General features: G+C 37.7%; 2 protein-coding genes across 6 annotated transcripts; one reads left to right on the top strand and one right to left on the bottom strand.

Annotated features, from left to right (window-relative positions):
• Positions 1-1655: 1655 nt before the first annotated feature.
• Positions 1656-18963, bottom strand: LOC103431398 (putative U-box domain-containing protein 50). The gene is made up of 8 exons (XM_029094687.2): positions 18735-18963; positions 18530-18642; positions 18309-18436; positions 17789-18212; positions 17530-17670; positions 4348-4887; positions 3375-4073; positions 1656-2006 (listed from the first exon to the last, which is right to left on the bottom strand). Exons 1-8 carry the CDS (start codon positions 18898-18900, stop codon positions 1809-1811), a joined length of 2409 nt encoding a protein of 802 aa, XP_028950520.2. The 5' UTR covers positions 18901-18963; the 3' UTR covers positions 1656-1808.
• Positions 11729-13508, top strand: LOC139192370 (uncharacterized). Of its 5 annotated transcripts, none has more exons than XM_070814426.1 (3): positions 11729-13146; positions 13273-13327; positions 13411-13508. In XM_070814426.1, exon 1 carries the CDS (start codon positions 11772-11774, stop codon positions 12444-12446), a length of 675 nt encoding a protein of 224 aa, XP_070670527.1. In that variant the 5' UTR covers positions 11729-11771; the 3' UTR covers positions 12447-13146; positions 13273-13327; positions 13411-13508. The 5 variants fall into 5 exon arrangements, with proteins under 5 accessions (XP_070670527.1, XP_070670525.1, XP_070670523.1 ...); XM_070814424.1 differs by having other exon boundaries at positions 13254-13327; XM_070814422.1 differs by having other exon boundaries at positions 11729-13327.
• Positions 18964-21074: the final 2111 nt, after the last annotated feature.

Here is a 21074-nt window from a genome sequence, read left to right as displayed (position 1 = left end):
GGGCTAGGTTCACGATTTGTGTTTAATTGGCTAATTAATTGAATAATTAATCAATTAATTTAGCTAATTAATATAATAAAAAAAAGAATGATTTAGAGGTTATCTTGTGGAGAGGATATGATGAGGGATGGATGAAATAGAATATAAATTTGGGCACTTTTGACTTGATTGGAGGATGATTGTCCATTGCTCGCACGTAGGAATTCCGGTGTGCTTCGAGGGTAATTTTGTTATTTTTACCCAAAAATCCATGTGTCGTCTCTTGATTATTTTTGGCTCCACACATATATCTCAATAAATAGTGAGAGAGAAACTCAAAAGGGTAAAACATAAAAACTGTAAGTAACTTACGATACAGATCGTTTTATTGATGTAATTTCATGTTCCAAAGGGTTTGTTGTGCGATGAATAATAATGATTAGGAATGCAATTATATAGTTTGTTGTGAGATGAATAATAATAATTAGGATAATGCAATTATATAGATTGTTGTGAGAGGAATAATAATAAATAGGATAATGCAATCATATAATTTGTTGTGCGATGAATAATAATAATTAGGATAATGCAATTATATAGTTTGTTGTGCGAGTCACATTAACACCTTACACAATAAAAGAAGCCAATTACAGGCACGGCTAGCATTCTATAATAATAATGTATCTTCAGAATAATTCAATATAATTTAGGGATGATGAGGAACAATGATATGTTCGTAATCTACCTACAGCTTCTCTGAATCCTTACGAATATGCTTCTTGAAATTCTTTTCAAGATTATCCAATTGGCTTTAAAATAATGTGGCAATCTTTCTAAATTTAAATTTGTAATTTAAGTACGGAAGAAAATCACTTCTAACATGTATGTTTAGTTTTGTCTCTCATGGATGGTGTTTGGAATAGACTCAATGTGGTGGTTTATGTTAACCATAAGTTGGTGGTCTAGTGGTAAATAGCGGATTGTAGGGCTTTCTTCAAACTAAAAACTGAAGGTCTCGGGTTCAAAACCCGCTGCTGGCATGGAAGCTAGACTTGCGGCCATGGGGAGGCTGAAAGGACTTTGTGAGTCTTCCGAGCTCCCGAAAAGGATGGATAACCGTGGCTTGTCACCAGTTGTCCCCCTTTAAAAAAATGTGGTGGTTTATGTTTAAAATTTTTATTATGGTACGTGGGTCTCTTTTTTCTTAGTTGAGCTTTTTTTTTTCATGCGATTTTACACGGTTGAAGTTTTTCACGATACTCGCTTTCTCTATTTACATGATCCATTTATTCGTACATTTATCTTCTAATGGTTAGAGTTATAAAATACAATAAAATAAATAATTTTGGAGCTTCCAATCAGTAAGAGTTGTGGTCCTGAAACTATTTTGGCACTATACAAGTGTTTGCTCTTCTTATCATTTTGCAATAGAAGTGGAGGACATGTAAGAGGTTAGGCTATTGGGGCCTTGATATAAAACAAATTAGGATTCCATTTGGATGAAATTTAAAATGGCGAGTTTTGATTCGAGTTAGGATTTAGGGTTCATAACTTACATATATGCTTGAATGTTAAGAAGAATGACTATTTCTTCTTGAAAATTAGAAATATTTCTCTTTTCACAAATACCCATATCATAAGAAAATAATAAATAGTAATTAAATCCAATCATACAATTTTCACTAAAAATGAATACTTTATTGTTGTTTTGATTAAGTGAAATACATCAATAATACGATTTACACAATACAAAATTCACACACTTGCTAAAAATATGTACAACAAAGATATTATGTCCATTGGAATTTCTAAAATATGATCTTCACAATTCATGGATATGGAATTGATCTTTTATAATGCCAATCCTGAGCGAGAGACCGTAAGGTGTGATTAGGGATTACAATGTTGTGCTCAAGCTTCAAATTTGTCATCGGTGATGTATTGTGCCCCAGTCGCAACCATTCTCCAATGGCTTCTTTCTCATACGAAAATCCATCAGCCGCTATATGTGGATCCTTCATTACTTCCTGCATCCAAAATAACACATATTTGTATCATTCTTTACTCTTGAACACCAATAGAAGTGGTCTCTACAAATAGAAGTTGCAAACTCTTGTAAAATAAAGTAGGTTTGGCATACTTGAACATATCAAAGTTTACTAAAACAATATACTCCTCTTCTACGAATCTCTCTCTTCGGAACTAAGATTAGTCTAGATCGAATATTGCTCGAGTAAGAAAAAATGTATGTTCATACATTGAGCGGGCCAAGACACCCAAATACTAAAATTTTAGCATGCTCATATAAGTGGGTCAAGTCCTTCTGAATGCCAAATTAATAGAGGGTTGCAACTTGTAAAGAAAGAACGCTAAAAGTTTAAATACATTATAAGTTTAAATTTCTGAAAAGTTGTCTCTACTTAGCTAAATTTAGCCAGCAACTGTTCATTATGTTAATTTAATTTGTGGAATAGCTAGTTTGTTAGAGATTGATTTTGAAAAATTTTCAGTTAAAATAGTTAAGCAATCTAGAATAACTAGGCTGTTGGAGATACTCTAACTATATCACAAGTTTAAGCCTTCTTTTTCACTAAGTCTGAACTCAAAATTCGGATTCACATGACAAATTACAATTTCAAGGTAGTTAGTTTGATAACAGTTGGACACATTAGTGTGGTATATACTAGTATTAGCCCTGGTTTGGTACTGAGGTGATTCTGAAAAAAAGTGGCTATCAAAAAAAGCTGGGAGCTTTTTTATGTTTGGTAAACATTCAGCTTCAGCTTTTTTTTACAGTTTTGGGTGAAAAAAAGCCAAAAACACAAAGCAACAAAACCCAGCTTTGAAAAACCAGTTTTTTTTTTCACATCTGTTTTACGTAAAAGTTTATCAAATACTATAATATTAATTTTTTTTTCAAAAACACTTTTACAAAAAAGTTTACCAAACACTCTGCTGCTTTATTTCAAACTGTTTATTCTCACAGCACAACAGAAGCAGTTTTTTTTTAAAGCACAGCAATACCAAACCAGCCTTAAATATTCCACTTGTTTTGTTCTTAAATGTATAAATCATAGAACTTTGCTTTCCTAAGTATCAAAAGACAATAAAAAAATAACCGGTCACTCATGAAAAATGATGAGCCGGAGAGAATCATGCATAAGATCTTTGGTTCAAAAGGGTTAAAAATAAAGTTTTATTGTGAAGGGTCACCAATTAAACGAACTGTTCAAAAGCAGTTTGATTTTGGGTCGAGCATTCTCCACCCTAGCTTAAGAGTTATAGTTTAAAAGACCCGTTAAAAATGCAGTTATGATCAATACGACACGAACAGAAAAAGAGATCGACATTTTTTTTTATGTCTACCAAAAATAGTGAGATATTAAACATCAAACCTGAAATATGGGGCATAAGAAAACCCTCGGGACTTCATTGGTGACCTCTCCATGCACAATTCCCTCAATATTCAAGCCAGATCCTCCTCTTGCTATTAAAGCATCAGCCTTTTTTCTGATTTCACAAAGTTCCTCCATTATTGTCACCATTCTTAAATCCGTGTTGGGTCCATTGTTAACGGATAAACACCTTAACACCAAGCTCACAAGTTCTTCTGCCAAATCCAATGGCCATGCTCCAGCCTTCTCATCTAAAACTCGAACTAATCCTGCCTTTTCCATGAGCATAGCCTCATCAACCCAGTTCTTCCCAGTTATAAGATTGAGAGTCAAAATCCCAAGGGCCCGTATGTCCCATCCGACATGACTTTCGTCGTAGGACTGGTTGAGCCCTAAACCACTGACCTTTGCCACGAGATTGTGGTCGAGGAGGACGTTGGATGGGCTGAGGTGGCCATGAATAATGGGTTTGGGCTGAGCCATGTGGAGGTAGCATAAGGCAGAGCAAACCTCTGCCGCAATGCGGATGCGGTCCTGCCACTGAAGGTCCCGGGCCGGATTCTTTTTTTCATGGAAGGAAAATAAGACGTCTTGCAAACTACCATTGTGCATGTCTTCAAAGACAGTGCAGTTTGGCTGGAAGCAGTAGCCCATCATGGCAAGCAGGTGTGGGTGTCTGATGTTGCTGATTAGCTTCACCTACACATATGCATAGTTTTTTGTTAGATTGAAGAAATGATCTCTTGCTAGGCTATATATCTGACAATATAAGATGTTTGTGTTGTAGAACTGTGAATTTGTATCATCGATCATGATTTTTTGTCAGGTGTGTGGTTTAGATGCACTATTTGACAACGTAAACACTTGTCTGATGAAAAGATATGCCCACCCATAAAGCATCACTCTAGTATTTATTGTAACAAATAAGTTCACATCCCATGCATATTCCTTTAGCATGTCTTATAGCATTTACCTTAGCCTGAAAATCTTCTTGGGACAGTCCATTAGCCGAGTTAAGAACTTTGATACCAACTGTGACATGATTGATACGCCCTTTATAGACACTGCTCAAATCACTTCCTGATTTCAATCTAAAACGTTCTGAAAATTCGTTGGTGGCCTGTTTGATCTCCTCATCTGTGTACTCTCTGAGACGGCAGCTCAATTCACTCAACCCTTCTGCCGTTCCTGTGGCATCCTGTTGTCTGCAAAATTCAATCCTTCGTTGAAATACATCTCTTTCTCGTCGGAGTACTTCAATTTTTCTCTCCATGTCTGTACGTTTCATCACTTCATTCTCTAGCTGGACCTCCGCTTGTGATTTTGCCATTTTGGACATATGGAGCTTGTGTGAAAGCTCATATTGAAGCTCTATGAGTGACTTCATCTTGTTCCTGCTTTCTTCAATGTTGTTAACTACTTCATGGAGTTGTTCTTTTTCCGTGTCTAATTCTTTGTTCAACTCTCTTCTATTGTCACCCTCTTCTTTAATTTGAACGTCTAACTCCTGAGCCTATAAAAACATTTCTCTTTTAAACCAGATAAAATGGAAACAAAAGAATAAATCAACAACTTGAGAGTATTTTGAGTGCTAATTTTTTTTTTCCTAACAGTCTGCCATATTCTGTCATCATATTTTCAATAATCACTCGATTAAATGAAATTATGTCTGCGACCATATATTGTAAGAGTATGAGTATGATTCTTGCAAGTCTTGGGATAATTGATATTATAAAGAAGTCTAAATCATGTTGACAAGAGTTAATCCAATCATATTGGTATATTGAGGACTCTTGTGTTTGCTCGTTTATAGAACTCATATTGATATAAGGAATGCAATCTTGTATTTCTTGTGGGATTGTTATAGGGCGATCCAGGTCTTGTAGTATAAAACCACAAGCCCCTGCTCTCACAAAATACGCTCTTATTGTTCCAATTACCTATAACTTGGAGAGCATTGAGTTTTGCAGAGAGGAGAAGGTTGTGTGTAGATTTCTCTAATGGCTCTTAATCCTAATTTGTTGAACATAGTTATGATATGGTGTCTAGCACTTTCTTTCCTGTGATCAATGCCGTGAAGAACATGTGTGTTATTGTGGGAAATATTCATCAGCCAAGCATGTCGGGTTCTATCAGATGAGGCAGGAAACTCAATAGCCTTGCGTTGGTATAGACACAAATCCAATCTTCACCATGTGTGGGATAGGGAGATCATACAACAAACTATGAAGGACTATTGTGATAGAACACACGGGAAAGACTTCAGCAAATAGTTTGCAGGTATGTATTGCAGATATTACTTCAGTATTTGCATATACAGAATATATTTGGAGTTATGATTGTGATTTAGTTGGTTAAATCTTATGTTCTTGGCTAGTTTATTATAGAGCTTATATGGTTGCTCTTACATGTGGTATCAGAGCCATAAGGATTCAACCATTAAATTCAACTCATGATTAAGAAATATTGCATAAAACCTCACTGCCTGGGTTTTCGAACTGAGCTTTAGGGCTCTTAGAAATACATAAATTCAAAAACTATGTCGTTTTGTTTATAATAAAGTCGTTGGAAACGGTGTCGTTTTAGGTAATATTTTAATAACTAAAATTTTTGTTGGTTGGGAGATTTGGATCTTTACCTTTGATGGTGTTCTTCGGAAAAAGGGCTCTCCCTTGCTCATCTAAATCTAAAATTAAGTCAAGATTGATGCTGAGATTGATACGATCCTGAAACCATTCATAAAAGGGTATGTATTTTGAAATCTTATTGCAATTTCCTGAATTTTGTTTGACATTTAGACTGAGTTAAATGAAATTGGTGTCAAGATTAGTTCCTTGTTCTGAAACTTGTGTTTCTCAAGCTAGGGTTGACAGAACTTTTTCATGCTTGCTTATTTGATGATAAGTATAGTAATTTAGCAGTATACATCTCTCTTAAACATCATAATTCTGATTTTCGAAATTATTGCTTCCGCTGTGTTGATTATGATGTCTGCAAATTGAGATAATTTTGGTTTATTATTCCTCCTTGTACTATTAGTGTAATGAATAAACTTGTATTCTGATATGCTAATTGTGTTATTAAGAACCATTGAACAAAGATCATGTTATTTGCATTTTGAGATTATATTATTATTCTGGTTCTTCATGTTGACGTTAACTCGTTCGTCATTCTATTGTTGCAATGGTACGAGGTCCATGGGAATTGGGAATGATGGCAATCCGTATGGATGGGTCTTGAGCACTGATGGATAATTTGTTTCGTTGATTTGGAGCCGAGGAATTGCAATCGGGTTGTCGAATACGGGTCTAATGATGCATTCAGATACAAATCTACTAGGGAATTTGCAAAGCTTGGGGGTTCGGATTAAAGAACTTAACGAGATAATGAAGCAAGGGTTTATTTCGAAACGGCATCTCAGTGCTTCCAGAAGGCACTAAATGAGGAGCCGGGAAATGATATGTATCGCAAGTCTTTCGAAGTGGCTGCTAAGGTGCACTGCTCTCTAACTTGACCTCCTAATATTGCTTGGTTTTGTTGCTGAAATTCTGTGTTGGCATCCATTTTGCGGTAGTAAGACGTGTAATTATTTTTATAATTACTTTTCTGACTTCATGATTCTCATGTAATCATCAAAAATGGTTTTGTTTTGCTTTCATGGGAAAACATGAAGATATGTTTTCCTAGCCATGTCGTGATAATGATTAATTGAAAAGCAACAAAATAAATGCATATATATAGTGGATGCCAATTGCTTTGTACATAATAGCATATTTGAATGAAATCTGTATATATATGGAGATATCATTCGTGCATAGACGTTGTAATTATGGGCATGCGGCTTTATCTATATCAAATAGAACTTGCATAAGTTTCTCTGAATATTGATGCAAGCATACAAGAAAATATATGAACAAATGAATATATAAGGTAGATGTTTTATTGACCGCCTATAATGAGTCTTGTGACAATAAACTTTTAGCCATTTACAAAATATATATTCTATTATGAATCGGAAAACAAATAATTATTTGTCATCTTATTGGAAATTCATAAGACTAATGATAATTGATGATGGTGTTGACAATGAATTAAAGGCATGAAGATTTTTAATCTGGATTATTGTCGACTAATCTTATCATGTATATATCGATGCATGCTTATTGTATATGTATATTTGTGATTTCATGATGCATGCTTCCGCTATTATATTTTGGTTGAAATCACAAATAGGGAGAAAGATGAACTTCGAGTTCTCCAGAAGAAATAGTAGTCTTGATTATCTCGTTTTAATCAAGATATATTGTTGTGATATATCCAAACATTATCAAATTTTGGTTGATCTTGCTCGATGGATATTGAACTAGTTAAGATCAAATTGAATGCAAAAATATTGTGCTTGCTATTCTGATTTTGATCATTGTTGAAACTGGTGATTTTGAGTTTATGTGAGATAAGTTTTTCCGAATGGATTGTGACTATCTTTTGATACATAGACTGTTTTGTATAATGGTTTAGGTGTATATGACTAAACTGAGATTATGCAATAGGTAAGGAATCGGGAACCAATTGGTTCATATCTCCGATTTCTTTATTGACTGTGCAGTATATTCTCCTTATGCTTAAGTGGGAGAATCGTATGTTCGAATGTAAGCATAAGGCTAAGAGTATTTAAGCCGGCCATTATAATTCATATGGATGCTTGAAAACCAGATTATGGTTTTATTGAAGCAATTGGTAATTATTTATGTTACTTAATTTGTTTCAGTAATGAGAAGTTTAGTGCTATTTGCTGGAACTAAACTTAACTTGATATAGTGGGAGCAAATCAATTTATGTGTTTGTTCTGGTCAAGTAAAATCACATTGTTGTAAATACGAATTGGATGAATGTGATCATGGAATTTGTTTGCGTATTGGTTGCGGCAATTAATCACATTAATAAGACATTCAGTGTATTGCAATGACTGTTAGTTAATACAGTTGATATTAACTTATACTTAACTTGTTTGTGTTAAGTATGGCCTAGATAAGTGGGAGCAAATTTGGTTTGGTTTTGCTATATTGGTTCACATAATTACAAAGTGCAAATTAAGTATGTTGTGACTTTTGAGTTAATTCTGCGATGTAACAGAAAAGATTCTTAAGTTCAATACTTTAAAATGCATAGGTGAGTTGTATGTGAGGTTAAGCTTTTGTTATCCAAAAGATTTGGTGATATGATAAAGCTATTGATTGATATAACTGTGCTATTCATACAATTATGAATAATTTTAAATTGATAGCCTACTGTCAAGAATGTTTGGTATTTTTATATCAATTTTGGGCTATATGAGTGGGAGTAGACATCTTGGTTTACTCTTGAGCTTAGATACATTGCTATGAACATGAACTGGACATTGTGATTTGTAAGTTAAATCTGTATTTTGTGTTGCAGAGGCAATTATAAATTCATTGTTTTGGCTTATGTAAGCTGGTTGTGTCTATATACAAGTGTGTTGATGAATGACTTATGCGATCACCTTTATAATAATTTGAGATGATTATCTGTTGTGATGAATCATACTCAAGTGGGAGAATGTAAGAGTATGAGTATGATTCTTGCAAGTCTTGGGATAATTGATATTATAAAGAAGTCTAAATCATGTCGACAAGAGTTAATCCAATCATGTTGATGCACAAAATCAGCGAAGACTTTGGTACAACAGAAAGTGTCAGGTTTTGTGACCTTCGCTTGGTTGCTTCGGTCACTAGTGAGGATAAGTACGTAAATGAATAGAGACAGAGAAGCAAACACAGGATGTACGTGGTTCACCCAGATTGGCTACGTCCACGGAGTAGAGGAGTTCTTATTAGTAGTGAAGGGCTTACACAAGTACAAAGGATCAAGCTCTCAATTTAGTGAGTTCTTGTGAATGATTTAACACAAATGGCATTAGCCAATATTGTGGGGGAATGACCCCTATTTATAGAAAAACTTGTAGCTTTGTCACATTGACATGTGTCATGTTATGATTGGTTCTTGATGTCGACACGTGCTGCGCTCTGATTGGCTTCTAATCTTGACACGTGTCGAGTAGTGATTGGCCTCCTGGTCGGAGGGGAACTCTTCTGGGTCCTTGACAGTATAGCGTTGGCCGGTGCTCGGTAGTTTCGGGATTGGTCAAGTATGGTACAAACAGTGCTCCCCTAAGTTCCCGAGTGAGGGAAACTCCTCGGTTGGGGACTTGCAAGATCCAATCCCTTGAGTAATCACGAAAATTCTAAGTACCGAAGTGTGGTCTGATCTTCATCTGCCCTTCTCTGGAAGTACCTTTCCTCCATCCGGGAATGGTGTATTTAGCTGATGTTGACGCACAAGGTAATGTATCAATTTCACTTGAAGCTTAGTTGTAGTTTCGGGCTTAGTCAAGTGTGATACAAACCCTATAGTAGGAGTCCCCCAAGTCGCCGAGCTAAGAGATCTGCCGAAAGAGGTGACAGACAAGGTAAGCAGTCAAACTTCCAAGTAAGCAACCCAGGATCAGAGGTTTGACTTCGGCTTCCGGTTGATTGTTCTCCTTCTCCTTGTCTCTCATTCAACTGCCAGGATAAGGAGAAGCAAATGGATAAGAGATGATATGAGATACATTTGCTTTTGAAGAAGTAACTTTCCACAGGCTTATTCTTGAACTGTGCTGGAGGGTTTTCTGGTGCCCTTCAGAGTATAAGGCCGACTAAAAAATTTGAGGGTCAAAACAAGTCCATCAAATCTAGAGTACGTTCGACCTTGATGATATGGGATACTTTTGCTGTTGACGGAATAATGAATGTGGTATGGAAAGGTGTCGTGCTGTAGTGATCTGTTTCAGCTCACCGTTGAACCTTCTGCTTCAATCTTTTGCATGGCAGAAGTGGTGTGCAACCTTTGCATTTAAATGGTCCTTCAGAACATTCCTTCATAGTGACTCATCCACGCTTGGCAGCTTCAGTGTAAAGAGCCAATATCTGATCAACTGTCATGAGGTATTTGCCGGTGGAATTCGTGACCTTGACAGCAGTTGAGGATGAGTACTCGAGAGCAATGCTAAGTAAGCAACCAGGCAAAGGCTCCAGGCAGTCAGTTCCAAATTGGAGGTTTGATTTCAGGTTCCGACTGACTGCTCTCTTTCTCCTTGTCCTGCAGGTGTGGACAAGGACAAAGACAAAGATAGGGAGAAAGCATGATATGGGATACTCTTACTTTCGACCCTGATGATATGAGATACTCTTGTTCTTGGTGTGGCTTATTTGCTGAGGTATTATCGGGGGGAAATAAAGCTGAGTATTTCGAGAGGTTATGTTGAGGGTGCCTTTTCGAATGTGAGAAAGGGTTGAGCATTTTTGCAGGTTTGCCTGTCCGTTGAGGAGGGAGGTCAATGTATATAGGGATTTCCCAATAACAAGTAGTAATGCTATTCCTTTACCCTTCTTGCCAGCTTCACGTGTTTTAATTTTGTCAGAGCACTTTGAAAAAGTGGTATGTGGTATCTGGAAAGCTGATATTACGTGTAAAGATTACAGACAAGCTTTATCTAAGGAAATCTGGCTCTCGAAGTTCTGAGAGTTGTGCCTCTTCGGTTTTCGAACAAGCAATCCCGTCGAGGATCTGACTCTCGAGATTCGGAAAGCGGTGCTACTCCGGTTTTTGAGAAAGTAATTATGTTGGGAGTCTTTTCTCGAATGTGAGTAAAGGTTGGACGTTCTTGCCAACCTGTCTTGCCGCAAAACACGGAGGTCGACACACATAGGGACTTTCCAGTTGTCAAGCAGTGGTGCTGTTCCTTTACCCTTATGGGTAATAGTAGGGTAGCTGGAACTTCGAAATTCTCGTGCCTAAACTTTGTCAGAGATCTTTGACAAAGTTATATGTGGTACCCGAGGAGTTGATGGTGCATATGGAGAGCGATGATTGAACAGTAAGATTCACGTGCTTTTTACTTCACCAGAAATCTTCAACAGATTGCCCGTAATTTTCGCAAAGCTGATTGTGCATGTGACAGGTGCTGACGAGGCTGAAAAAGCAGGTGCTTCTTTGATTTCTGAGATCGGCCCTCGTGGTCTCTGAGCAGCCCAGCTTTTGAGAAAGCAAACGCCTCTTCGATTTCTGAGATCGGCCCTCGTGGTCTCTGAGCAGCCCAGCTTTTGAGAAAGCAAACGCCTCTTCGATTTCTGAGATCGGCCCTCGTGGTCTCTGAGCAGCCCAGCTTTTGAGAAAGCAAACGCCTCTTCAATTTCTGAAGCTCCGTCGAGTGCAGATTTTTATAGAGGCTGGCATTAAGTTCCACAGCACACCTGAATCTCTACCAGTAGAAGCTCATTTCTTGCACTTCTAAGATCTTGATTTGTCTGACCTCTTCCTTCTTCAACACATTTGAAAATGTCTGGACCATCCGACCGTCGTTTTGACCTGAACCTTGGAGAAGAGACAGCCACGCCTTCTCCAGACAACATATGGCGCCCATCCTTCATATCCCCTACTGGTCCTCTTACCGTTGGGGATTCTGTGATGAAGAATGATATGACCGCTGCAGTGGTGGCCAGGAACCTTCTCACTCCCAAAGATAACAGACTACTTTCCAAACGGTCTGATGAGTTGGCTGTTAAGGACTCTCTGGCTCTTAGTGTTCAGTGTGCAGGTTCTGTGTCTAATATGGCCCAACGCCTATTTGCTAGAACCCACCAAGTTGAATCATTGGCTGCTGAAGTGATGAGTCTCAAACAGGAGATTAGAGGGCTCAAGCATGAGAATAAGCAGTTGCACCGGCTCGCCCATGACTATGCTACAAACATGAAGAGGAAGCTTGACCAGATGAAGGAATCTGATGGTAAGGTTTTACTTGATCATCAGCGGTTTGTGGGTTTGTTCCAAAGGCATTTATTGCCTTCGTCCTCTGGGGCTGTACCTGGTAATGAAGCTTCAAATGATGAACCTCCAATGCCTCCTCCTTCTGGGGTTTTGTCAAGTACTGAGGCTCCGGATAACCACCCTCCGGTGCTTTCTCTTTCTGGGGCTCTACCGACTGCTGAGACTTCCCCTAAGCAACCTTTGTGAAGGCTCCCTTTTGTTTGTTTATTTTGACTCATGTATATGTACATATTTGTGGCTTATCGAAAATATTAATAAATAAGCTTTGCTTCATTTCAATATATTGTGTTAAATACACCAAAGCCTTCTTCATAAAGTTCTTTGAATTTTTGCTTTTGTTGAAACCTGTATTGTTGAAGCTTTGTGAGTGAAGCATGTAGTTTGAGGTAGTGTTCCCTTAATTTCCCGAGTGAGGAAAACTTCTCGGTTGGAGACTTGAAAAATCCAAGTCACTGAGTGGTTGTGAGACTGCCGAGTATTAAGGTGCAGTAGCATATGGTGGGAGTCCCCCAAGTCTTCAGGCGAAGAGAGTTGCCGAATGAGGTGTCTCGCTTGTTACTAATTTGTCAAAGTAACGAATCCTTGTTTCGATGTCACACATTCGCATATGCCTTATCTAAAAATATTTCCAACTTTTGTGTGTTTGATGCTGCATGCTATTGACTAGACAAGATCAAGTGCAATTAGTAGCTTTTCTCTCTTTTTCATCTTTTCTTTGGTGGAATTGCTTTTCGTTTCCACTAATCAGCCTGAGTGGATGCAAGATAACACCATTCTCTATAGCTCAGATCGCAAAGTCGTCTTCATGAAAGTTGTTCCTTATCTTGTGAACTACAACATCTCCAAATTTGAGATCCATCGGAGTAGTACAACTCCAGAAATTCAGGTATGATGAGTAACTGTTCATCAATTTTCTGTTAACCCGTCAGACTTGTTGTGAGCTTCTAAACTCCATTTTTTCTTGTTCATCTCAACATACTTTCTTCATCGAAGTTGTTCCTCACCTTGTCAGCTACAACATATCCAAATTTGAGATCCATCGGAGCAGTACAAATCCAGAAATTCAGGTATGATGAGTGACTGTTCATCATTTTTCTGTCAACCTGTCAGACTTGTTGTGAGCTTCGAAACTCCATTTTCTCTTGTTCAGATCAACATACTTTCTTCATCGAAGTTGTTCCTTAACTTGTGAACTACAACATATCCAAATTTGAGGTCCCTCGGAGCAGTATAACTCTAGAAATCCAGGTATGATGAGTGACTGTTTATCATTTGTCTGTCAACCCGTCAGATTTGTTGTGAGCTTCGAAACTCCATTTTCTATTATTCAGATCAGCATGCTTTCTTCATTGAAGTTGTGCCTCATCGTCTCTTTCATAACATATCAAAAATTCAGAATGAACTAATGGTTAAATATTTCCAGATCTTCGAAACATCATAGCAGCTTCGAAATCTGCAAGAATCCGACTGTCATGTTTGGAGCTACAACACTTTAATTTCCGTCGCTCAAACAGAAATGGTTCCTTCTTGAAAGTTGTTCATATGCTCAAAAACTATAGGGTGTCCAAAATTCAGCTCCATTGGAGAAGAGCAGAGGTTGCAGAAATTTGATAGATGAAAGGAGGCGGAAGAGGGAGAGAGAGAAAAAGTCTCTTGGGTTGGATTTCTGTTTTGGGGCAGATTCCAAGTTTTGTAGCACCTTCATTATTGATGAATTGCTTGTACTTTTGTCCATTATGAAACTTGGGACTTTGGCTTGTTGTTGGATCTATTATAATATGTTTGGAAACATATACATAATTGCTTGTTTGGTTATGACAGGGATGTTGTGGGTGTAGAACAAAACAAATGTTTGTGTTGACCTGTGTTTTTGTACAAGTTCAAGGGCATCTTGGGTTTTGTGAACAAAATTTGTTTATTTGGAGCAAGGTTTTGTGTTGAAGCTTTGTAGGTGAAGCTTTGGTGTTGAAGCTTTCTAGGTGAAGCTTTGATGGTGAAGCTTTCTGGGTGAAGCTATGTAGGTGAAGCTTTCTAGGTGAAGCTTTTTTAGGTGAAGCTTTGTAGGTGAAGCTTTTTTAAGTGAAGCTTTTCGGGTGAAGTTTTTTGGGTGAAGCTTTTTAGGTGAAGCTTTGTGGGTGAAGCTTTTTTAGGTGAAGCTGTTTGGGTGAAGCTTTTTGGAGGTGAAGTTTTTTTTGGGTGAAGCTTTTTTAGGTGAAGCTTTTTGGGTGAAGCTTTGATGGTGAAGCTTTGTAGATGAAGCTTTGTAGATGAAGCTTTCGAGGTGAAGCTTTGATGGTGAAGCTTTGTAGGTGAAAGTATGTAGAGGGAGCTTTCTAGGTGAAGCTTTTTTAGGTGAAGCTGTGTAGGTGAAGCTTTTTTAAGTGAAGCTTTTCGGGTGAAGTTTTTTGGGTGAAGCTTTGTGGGTGAAGCTTTTTAGGTGAAGCTTTGTGGGTGAAGCTTTTTTAGGTGAAGCTGTTTGGGTGAAGCTTTTTGGAGGTGAAGTTTTTTTTTTTTTTTTTTTTTGGGTGAAGCTTTTTTAGGTGAAGCTTTTTGGGTGAAACTTTTTGGATGAAGCTTTTTGGGTGAAGTTTTGGAGGTGAAGCTTTTTGGGTGAAGCTTTGTGGGTGAAGCTTTTTAGGTGAAGCTTTTTTAGGTGAAGCTGTTTGGGTGAAGCTTTTTGGAGGTGAACTTTTTTTTTGGGTGAAGCTTTTTTAGGTGAAGCTTTTTGGGTGAAACTTTTTGGATGAAGCTTTTTGGGTGAAGTTTTGGAGGTGAAGCTTTTCGGGTGAAGCTTTTTGGATGAAGCTGTTTTTTTTTTTTTTTTTTTTTTTTTTTTTTTTTTTTTTTTTTGGCGCTTGACACGGTCTTCATTTGCTTGTTTTGTAGTGACTGTGGAAGACGGATTGCTTTCTGATTGAGAAGGGTTCCGGCATCGCTTTGCACCATCTTCATGTGGGTAATATAGGAACTTCCTTATGTTTTGATCATGCATGTAGTGATAGAATTTGTTTCTTCTTATTGTAGATGTCAGAGCCTGGAAGTTCTAGTGATGAGGGCTCTTCTAGCTTTAGCTCTAAGTCTGAGTCTGCAATGTCGGAGTCTTCAGGGTCTTTGTTAGAGTCATGTACTAGAGAAACATTGGATGATCTTCCCAACCGTCAAACTTTAGCTATTGCTAGTTCTTCCTCCATGGCGTTGGGTGAGGGGGTTTCTCCTGATATGTCTTTGCCTCGGCGGAGGCATGGTTATAAGCCTGCGCCATCACCTCAGAGTAAGTCTTCCAAGTATTGGCATTGATCATGTATTTAAAGAAAAAATCACGTAGGCCTGCCGTGAAGGCTTTGAGGGCAGTCTTGTCGTCTGCCTCGGCACACCGGGAGTATTCATGGCTGAAGCGGCCAGCATACATACGTAATGACTCGTCTGGCCTCTGGCGGATAGTGTACAGGTCATCTGCAGAGTGCAAGCGATCGGTTTGGAAAATGTGTTGGGAAACAAATAGTTTCCTCAATTCCTCAAATGAGTCTACCGTCTCAGGTGTAAGACGACAATACCAATTTAGAGCTCCGCCAGAGAGGGTGGAGGGGAAGAGAAGACATCGCTCTTCGTCGGTGTGCATCCGGTATGCCATGGTGGACTCAAAGAGGTTAAGGTGCTCAATCGGGTCCTCTTTTCCAGTATAAAGTTGCAAGCCAAGCTTCTGCTTTGTCTTTGCTTGAAGGGGGGTGTTGAGGATCCTCCTTGTAAGAGGGCCAGGCCTGGGTTGGTTCCAGTCAGGTATTTCAGCTTGACGTTCAGCCTTCAACTTGTTTACTTCCTCAAGAAGTTGTAGGACAAGGGGGTCCTGAGCGGAGTTATGTGCCACTGGAGCTTTCTTTCGTAAATCTCCATCTCCTCTTGGAATTAGGAAGGTTTGATCAAGGGCATGTGATTTTTCCCTGGACTCGCTGTACTGGCTTCCTTCGCTTCCCATGCTGGAGAGGGATGCCTGATCAAAAGAAAGTGTACGAATGATAGAAACCAGCTTGACACAGCTGAAGAGAGTAGGAATAAGTGTCGTTTCCCACAGACGGCGCCAAATGTTGATGCACAAAATCAGCGAAGACTTTGGTACAACAGAAAGTGTCAGGTTTTGTGACCTTCGCTTGGTTGCTTCGGTCACTAGTGAGGATAAGTACGTAAATGAATAGAGACAGAGAAGCAAACACAGGATGTACGTGGTTCACCCAGATTGGCTACGTCCACGGAGTAGAGGAGTTCTTATTAGTAGTGAAGGGCTTACACAAGTACAAAGGATCAAGCTCTCAATTTAGTGAGTTCTTGTGAATGATTTAACACAAATGGCATTAGCCAATATTGTGGGGGAATGACCCCTATTTATAGAAAAACTTGTAGCTTTGTCACATTGACATGTGTCATGTTATGATTGGTTCTTGATGTCGACACGTGCTGCGCTCTGATTGGCTTCTAATCTTGACACGTGTCGAGTAGTGATTGGCCTCCTGGTCGGAGGGGAACTCTTCTGGGTCCTTGACAGTATAGCGTTGGCCGGTGCTCGGTAGTTTCGGGATTGGTCAAGTATGGTACAAACAAATCATATTGGTATATTGAGGACTCTTGTGTTTGCTCGTTTATAGAACTCATATTGATATAAGGAATGCAGTCTTGTATTTCTTGTGGGATTGTTATAGGGCGATCCAGGTCTTGTAGTATAAAACCACAAGCCCCTGCTCTCACAAAATACGCTCTTATTGTTCCAATTACCTATAACTTGGAGAGCATTGAGTTTTGCAGAGAAGAGAAGGTTGTGTGTAGATTTCTCTAATGGCTCTTAATCCTAATTTGTTGAACATAGTTATGATATGGTGTCTAGCACTTTCTTTCCTGTGATCAATGCCGTGAAGAACATGTGTGTTATTGTGGGAAATATTCATCAGCCAAGCATGTCGGGTTCTATCAGATGAGGCAGGAAACTCAATAGCCTTGCGTTGGTATAGACACAAATCCAATCTTCACCATGTGTGGGATAGGGAGATCATACAACAAACTATGAAGGACTATTGTGATAGAACACACGGGAAAGACTTCAGCAAATAGTTTGCAGGTATGTATTGCAGATATTACTTCAGTATTTGCATATACAGAATATATTTGGAGTTATGATTGTGATTTAGTTGGTTAAATCTTATGTTCTTGGCTAGTTTATTATCCCCTAACAACGTGACATATCGAAATATCTGAAAAATAATTCAGGTTTATATAATATTACCCGGCGCTCGCATAAATAAATGGCCCGTTCCGCTTTTGCATGCCTGTCAGCATTTTCCTTGGCTTCTTTCTTCTTCATTCTTATCATCCCACGAGTTTCGCTTATTGTTTTCCTAAGAAACTCAATTTTTTCTGCCGGGCTCTGACAATATGCCAAATTTTCTTATGTATTAGTTATTGAAGCATCCAAGTCTTTTTCTTTTTCCTCTATATATTAGTACTGAAACTCATGATATAATTTGTATATGCTACTAACTTACCATATTAGGGTTCCCATTAATTTGCAACATTATAGCCTCTGTTGGACTAGGCTGCTGAGAAGTACCTGTACCATTTCCCTGGTCACAATTTTCTACATCCAAATTTGAACACAACTGCTGGTAGTAAATTTCCATTTCTTGAACACAATTTTCCCACAAATTTTGCAAATTGGCCGAGTCCTTTTTTGTTGGTGAACCAAACAGGCTGTGACGATTTTCAAGGAACATCTTTTCTAACATAAATTTGAAGCTGACCTTGTCTTTCTTTTTTGCAACCATCACTCCTTTCCCATCCTCCTGGATTCTTTGATCATTTTCTCCTCTTAGAAATAACTCGTTTCCCCCACAAATTATGAACAATTCGCAGGACTCAGTCTTGTGCTCGTGGATGTAAAATAACACGCTGATTGCAGTCTTCATTCTCCTATTCGGGAAATAAGTAAAATGAATTGGATTTACAATCTCAAAGTTGCATTTATATTTTATATACATACTAGGACTAAATTAACCTGTTGCATACCATGATGATGATTTGATGAATGTAAATCCAATGACCAATTTCGTTATGTGAAGTCCCGAAATCAAGTCTAGGATGAGCTTATGAATAGATTCATCAGTTTGCTCCACTTTAAGTATTTCAGCTTTCACCTAATAGCAAAATGAAAGTTAATAAAAACACAAAAACCATAAACACCATGCACAAAGATCCATACTCCATACTCCAAAGAAATTGGTACAGACCTTGCCGCAGAACGCTACATACTTGGAAAGGATATTGTCCATCTTTTTCTGTTCATACCTCCTAAGAACCTTCAATTTCTCATCACTTACAGAACTTGCAGGGAGCTTGCCAACTGCAACAAATAAATTAAAAAACAGTAAAATCCAATCTGAAATTCAATTAAAATATATGGAGATTGAAATCCAATATTTGTGGTTAACTTACATGGTGTGTAAACATAATCCTTCCCTGAAATGCTGTAGGTTACATGGAGAATGACTATGGAAATAGGCTGAGATTTCCACCTCCTCAGTATCCACGCCAAGGTCTTAAATCCATCTTGCAGCTCATTTCCAAGTGCAACATACACTTTCTCTACTTGGGCTTCCATGACTGCTTGGCTAATTCAATTCACTTTCTTCAAAGCTAAAACCCTAAATCAACAAAATTCTACCTGACATATGTCCAAATTTTATGGGATGAGAATTTCAAAGGATATGGACATATAGAAAAATTACAAGAATATTCAGTAAACTGTTTGCCTCATATATCGTAAGCATATACGATGTTTAATATTTTGTTTCAATGTCAATTGTTGTAGGACGGCCTATTCTTGGAATATTCTGTCCGGCTTAGCAAGCATGCCAAGGTTTAATTTGTTATACTTTTCAACGATAGGAGTTTAAGGTGTGGAATTTTCTTGGTGTCTTTCCTGGGAATGTACGTTCATTGATAGGTAGGGACTGGACATCTATATTTAGGACTTGACTGAGATTTATGTGACTCTCTTACGGATTAAAATGAGGTTTTGGTCATAATTCGATTTATAATTCTTCGCCGGGCCAGTTGATGTCTCGTTGGGATTTTTGTCTAGGAAGCATTTTTACTCATAAGTGCTTGAATTAAAAATGCTTTTGATTGTAAAAAATTTCTTTAGTTTTTTCAAAAGCAATCTCATGCAAACGCTATAGAATTATGCGGTTGTCTGAAAATCATTTTATTTTTAGTTTTTAGTTTCAATTTTTTGAAAACTGAAAACTTGTTTAATAACTATTTTATTTTCTAATTTTAAAAAGGTTGTTTTAGCCAAAATGATCTCTTAGATTGGCATAACTTTTCACTTTGATTATGAGATTCGAAAACAATAAAAGTGGTCCCTGAGTTTGCGCACCATCAACCATTTTGATCATACTGTGAAAAATCTCCATTAAATAAGAATAAAATGACAAAAGTACCCTCAATTTTTGTCAAATAATTTTGGCATATTGTTATTAAATTGAGGGTATTTTTGTCATTTTGATCCTTATTTAACAAAAAAATTCATGGAAAAATCAAAATGATTGATAGTGGACAAACTCAGAGACCACTTCTACTGACTTCAAATCTCAAGAACCAAATGAGGAATTATGTTAATCTCAGGGATCATTTTGGCTAAAAAGCCTTTTTAAATATAATGAATTAGATTAGTTTCCATGACAATTGAAGTAGAGCTGGAAAGATTGTATATGACGTATTAACATGATACGAATTTACACAAAATTACGATTTTGCGTTGGGGCCTCTCGGGTAAATTTGATAAGTATTGTCCCCTTGTCATCTATTAAAATAATTAATTAAGATGGTAAACAATATTTTCTCAAACTTAGGACCTCGAGTGCATTGGTAAAAGGTTTTAATAAACTAAGTATTTGAAAACTTAAAAAGTTAGCAAAAAAGAACGGAAAACATAATAGTTAGGAAAACATAATAGTTAACAAACGTACCTTAACAAGCTTATTAGATTTCGTATTATTATTATATAGTTTTACTAAAAAAATTATAAAAAAAATCTCGAGTCTCATGCGCCTTTGAGAAAAGGGAGGTGATAGTGAAGAAATGTTAGGATGAAATTGAAGAGAGTTGCCTTTTTATAAGGCAATAGAAATCTTCTTGCTTTACATCCTTTTGTAGATTAAGTGAGGGCCAAAGTGAAACTTGAACTATAGTACAACAATCATACACCAAACCAAATAATTCGATTGTATCAGAAAGTCAGATGTCACGATTGAAATATATATAGTTCAAGTGAACATGGTACTAACCCAAAAAAATCCAAAGTGGTGAATGTGAAACCCTAACTTCAAAGAAATCTAATTATAACTTGGTCTTAGATCATGTGTAAAGTAGGCACCGTTTTGATCACTGTAAGAAAATGTGTTGGAACCAATGACTAAAATATCGATAATATCGGCAAAATATCGCCGATATTATCGTTTTTCAGAGAGACTGATATTTTCCCACGTATCCCCCTAATTATCGTCAAAATATCGCGATATTATCGATATTATCGATAATATCGCGATATATTCGATAATATCGAAACATTCGTCGTGGCTCCATCATCGGAAAGGCAGCCGAGGTTGCGTCGTCGCAGCTGCCCAAATCTCTCTCTGCAATCTAGGCTCAGACCCAAGATATGTGCCTCAACGACGCCGATTCCGCCGCTGTTGTCGAAGTCGCAGCGAAAGAGCTCGCGGAACGGATCGCAGTTTTAGATCCAGAACCCGTGGTCTGTCCCCACGGCGA

Source organism: Malus domestica, chromosome 15 (assembly GCF_042453785.1).
Source record: "Malus domestica chromosome 15, GDT2T_hap1".
Classification (NCBI taxonomy): domain Eukaryota; kingdom Viridiplantae; phylum Streptophyta; class Magnoliopsida; order Rosales; family Rosaceae; genus Malus; species Malus domestica.
The sequence above is the reverse complement of the archived record's forward strand: the minus strand, read 5'-3'. Positions and strand labels throughout refer to the sequence as shown.

Coding starts and splice junctions, on each gene's coding strand:
- LOC139192370 (XM_070814426.1), top strand. CDS start 11,772: ATGTCTGGACCATCCGACCGTCGTTTTGACCTGAACCTTGGAGAAGAG.
- LOC103431398 (XM_029094687.2), bottom strand. CDS start 18,900: ATGGAAGCCCAAGTAGAGAAAGTGTATGTTGCACTTGGAAATGAGCTG. Junction 4,074..4,347: donor AAGAAGATTTTCAGGCTAAG/GTAAATGCTATA, acceptor GCATATGTGTAG/GTGAAGCTAATCAGCAACAT. Junction 2,007..3,374: donor TCTTATGCCCCATATTTCAG/GTTTGATGTTTA, acceptor TTTTGGATGCAG/GAAGTAATGAAGGATCCACA.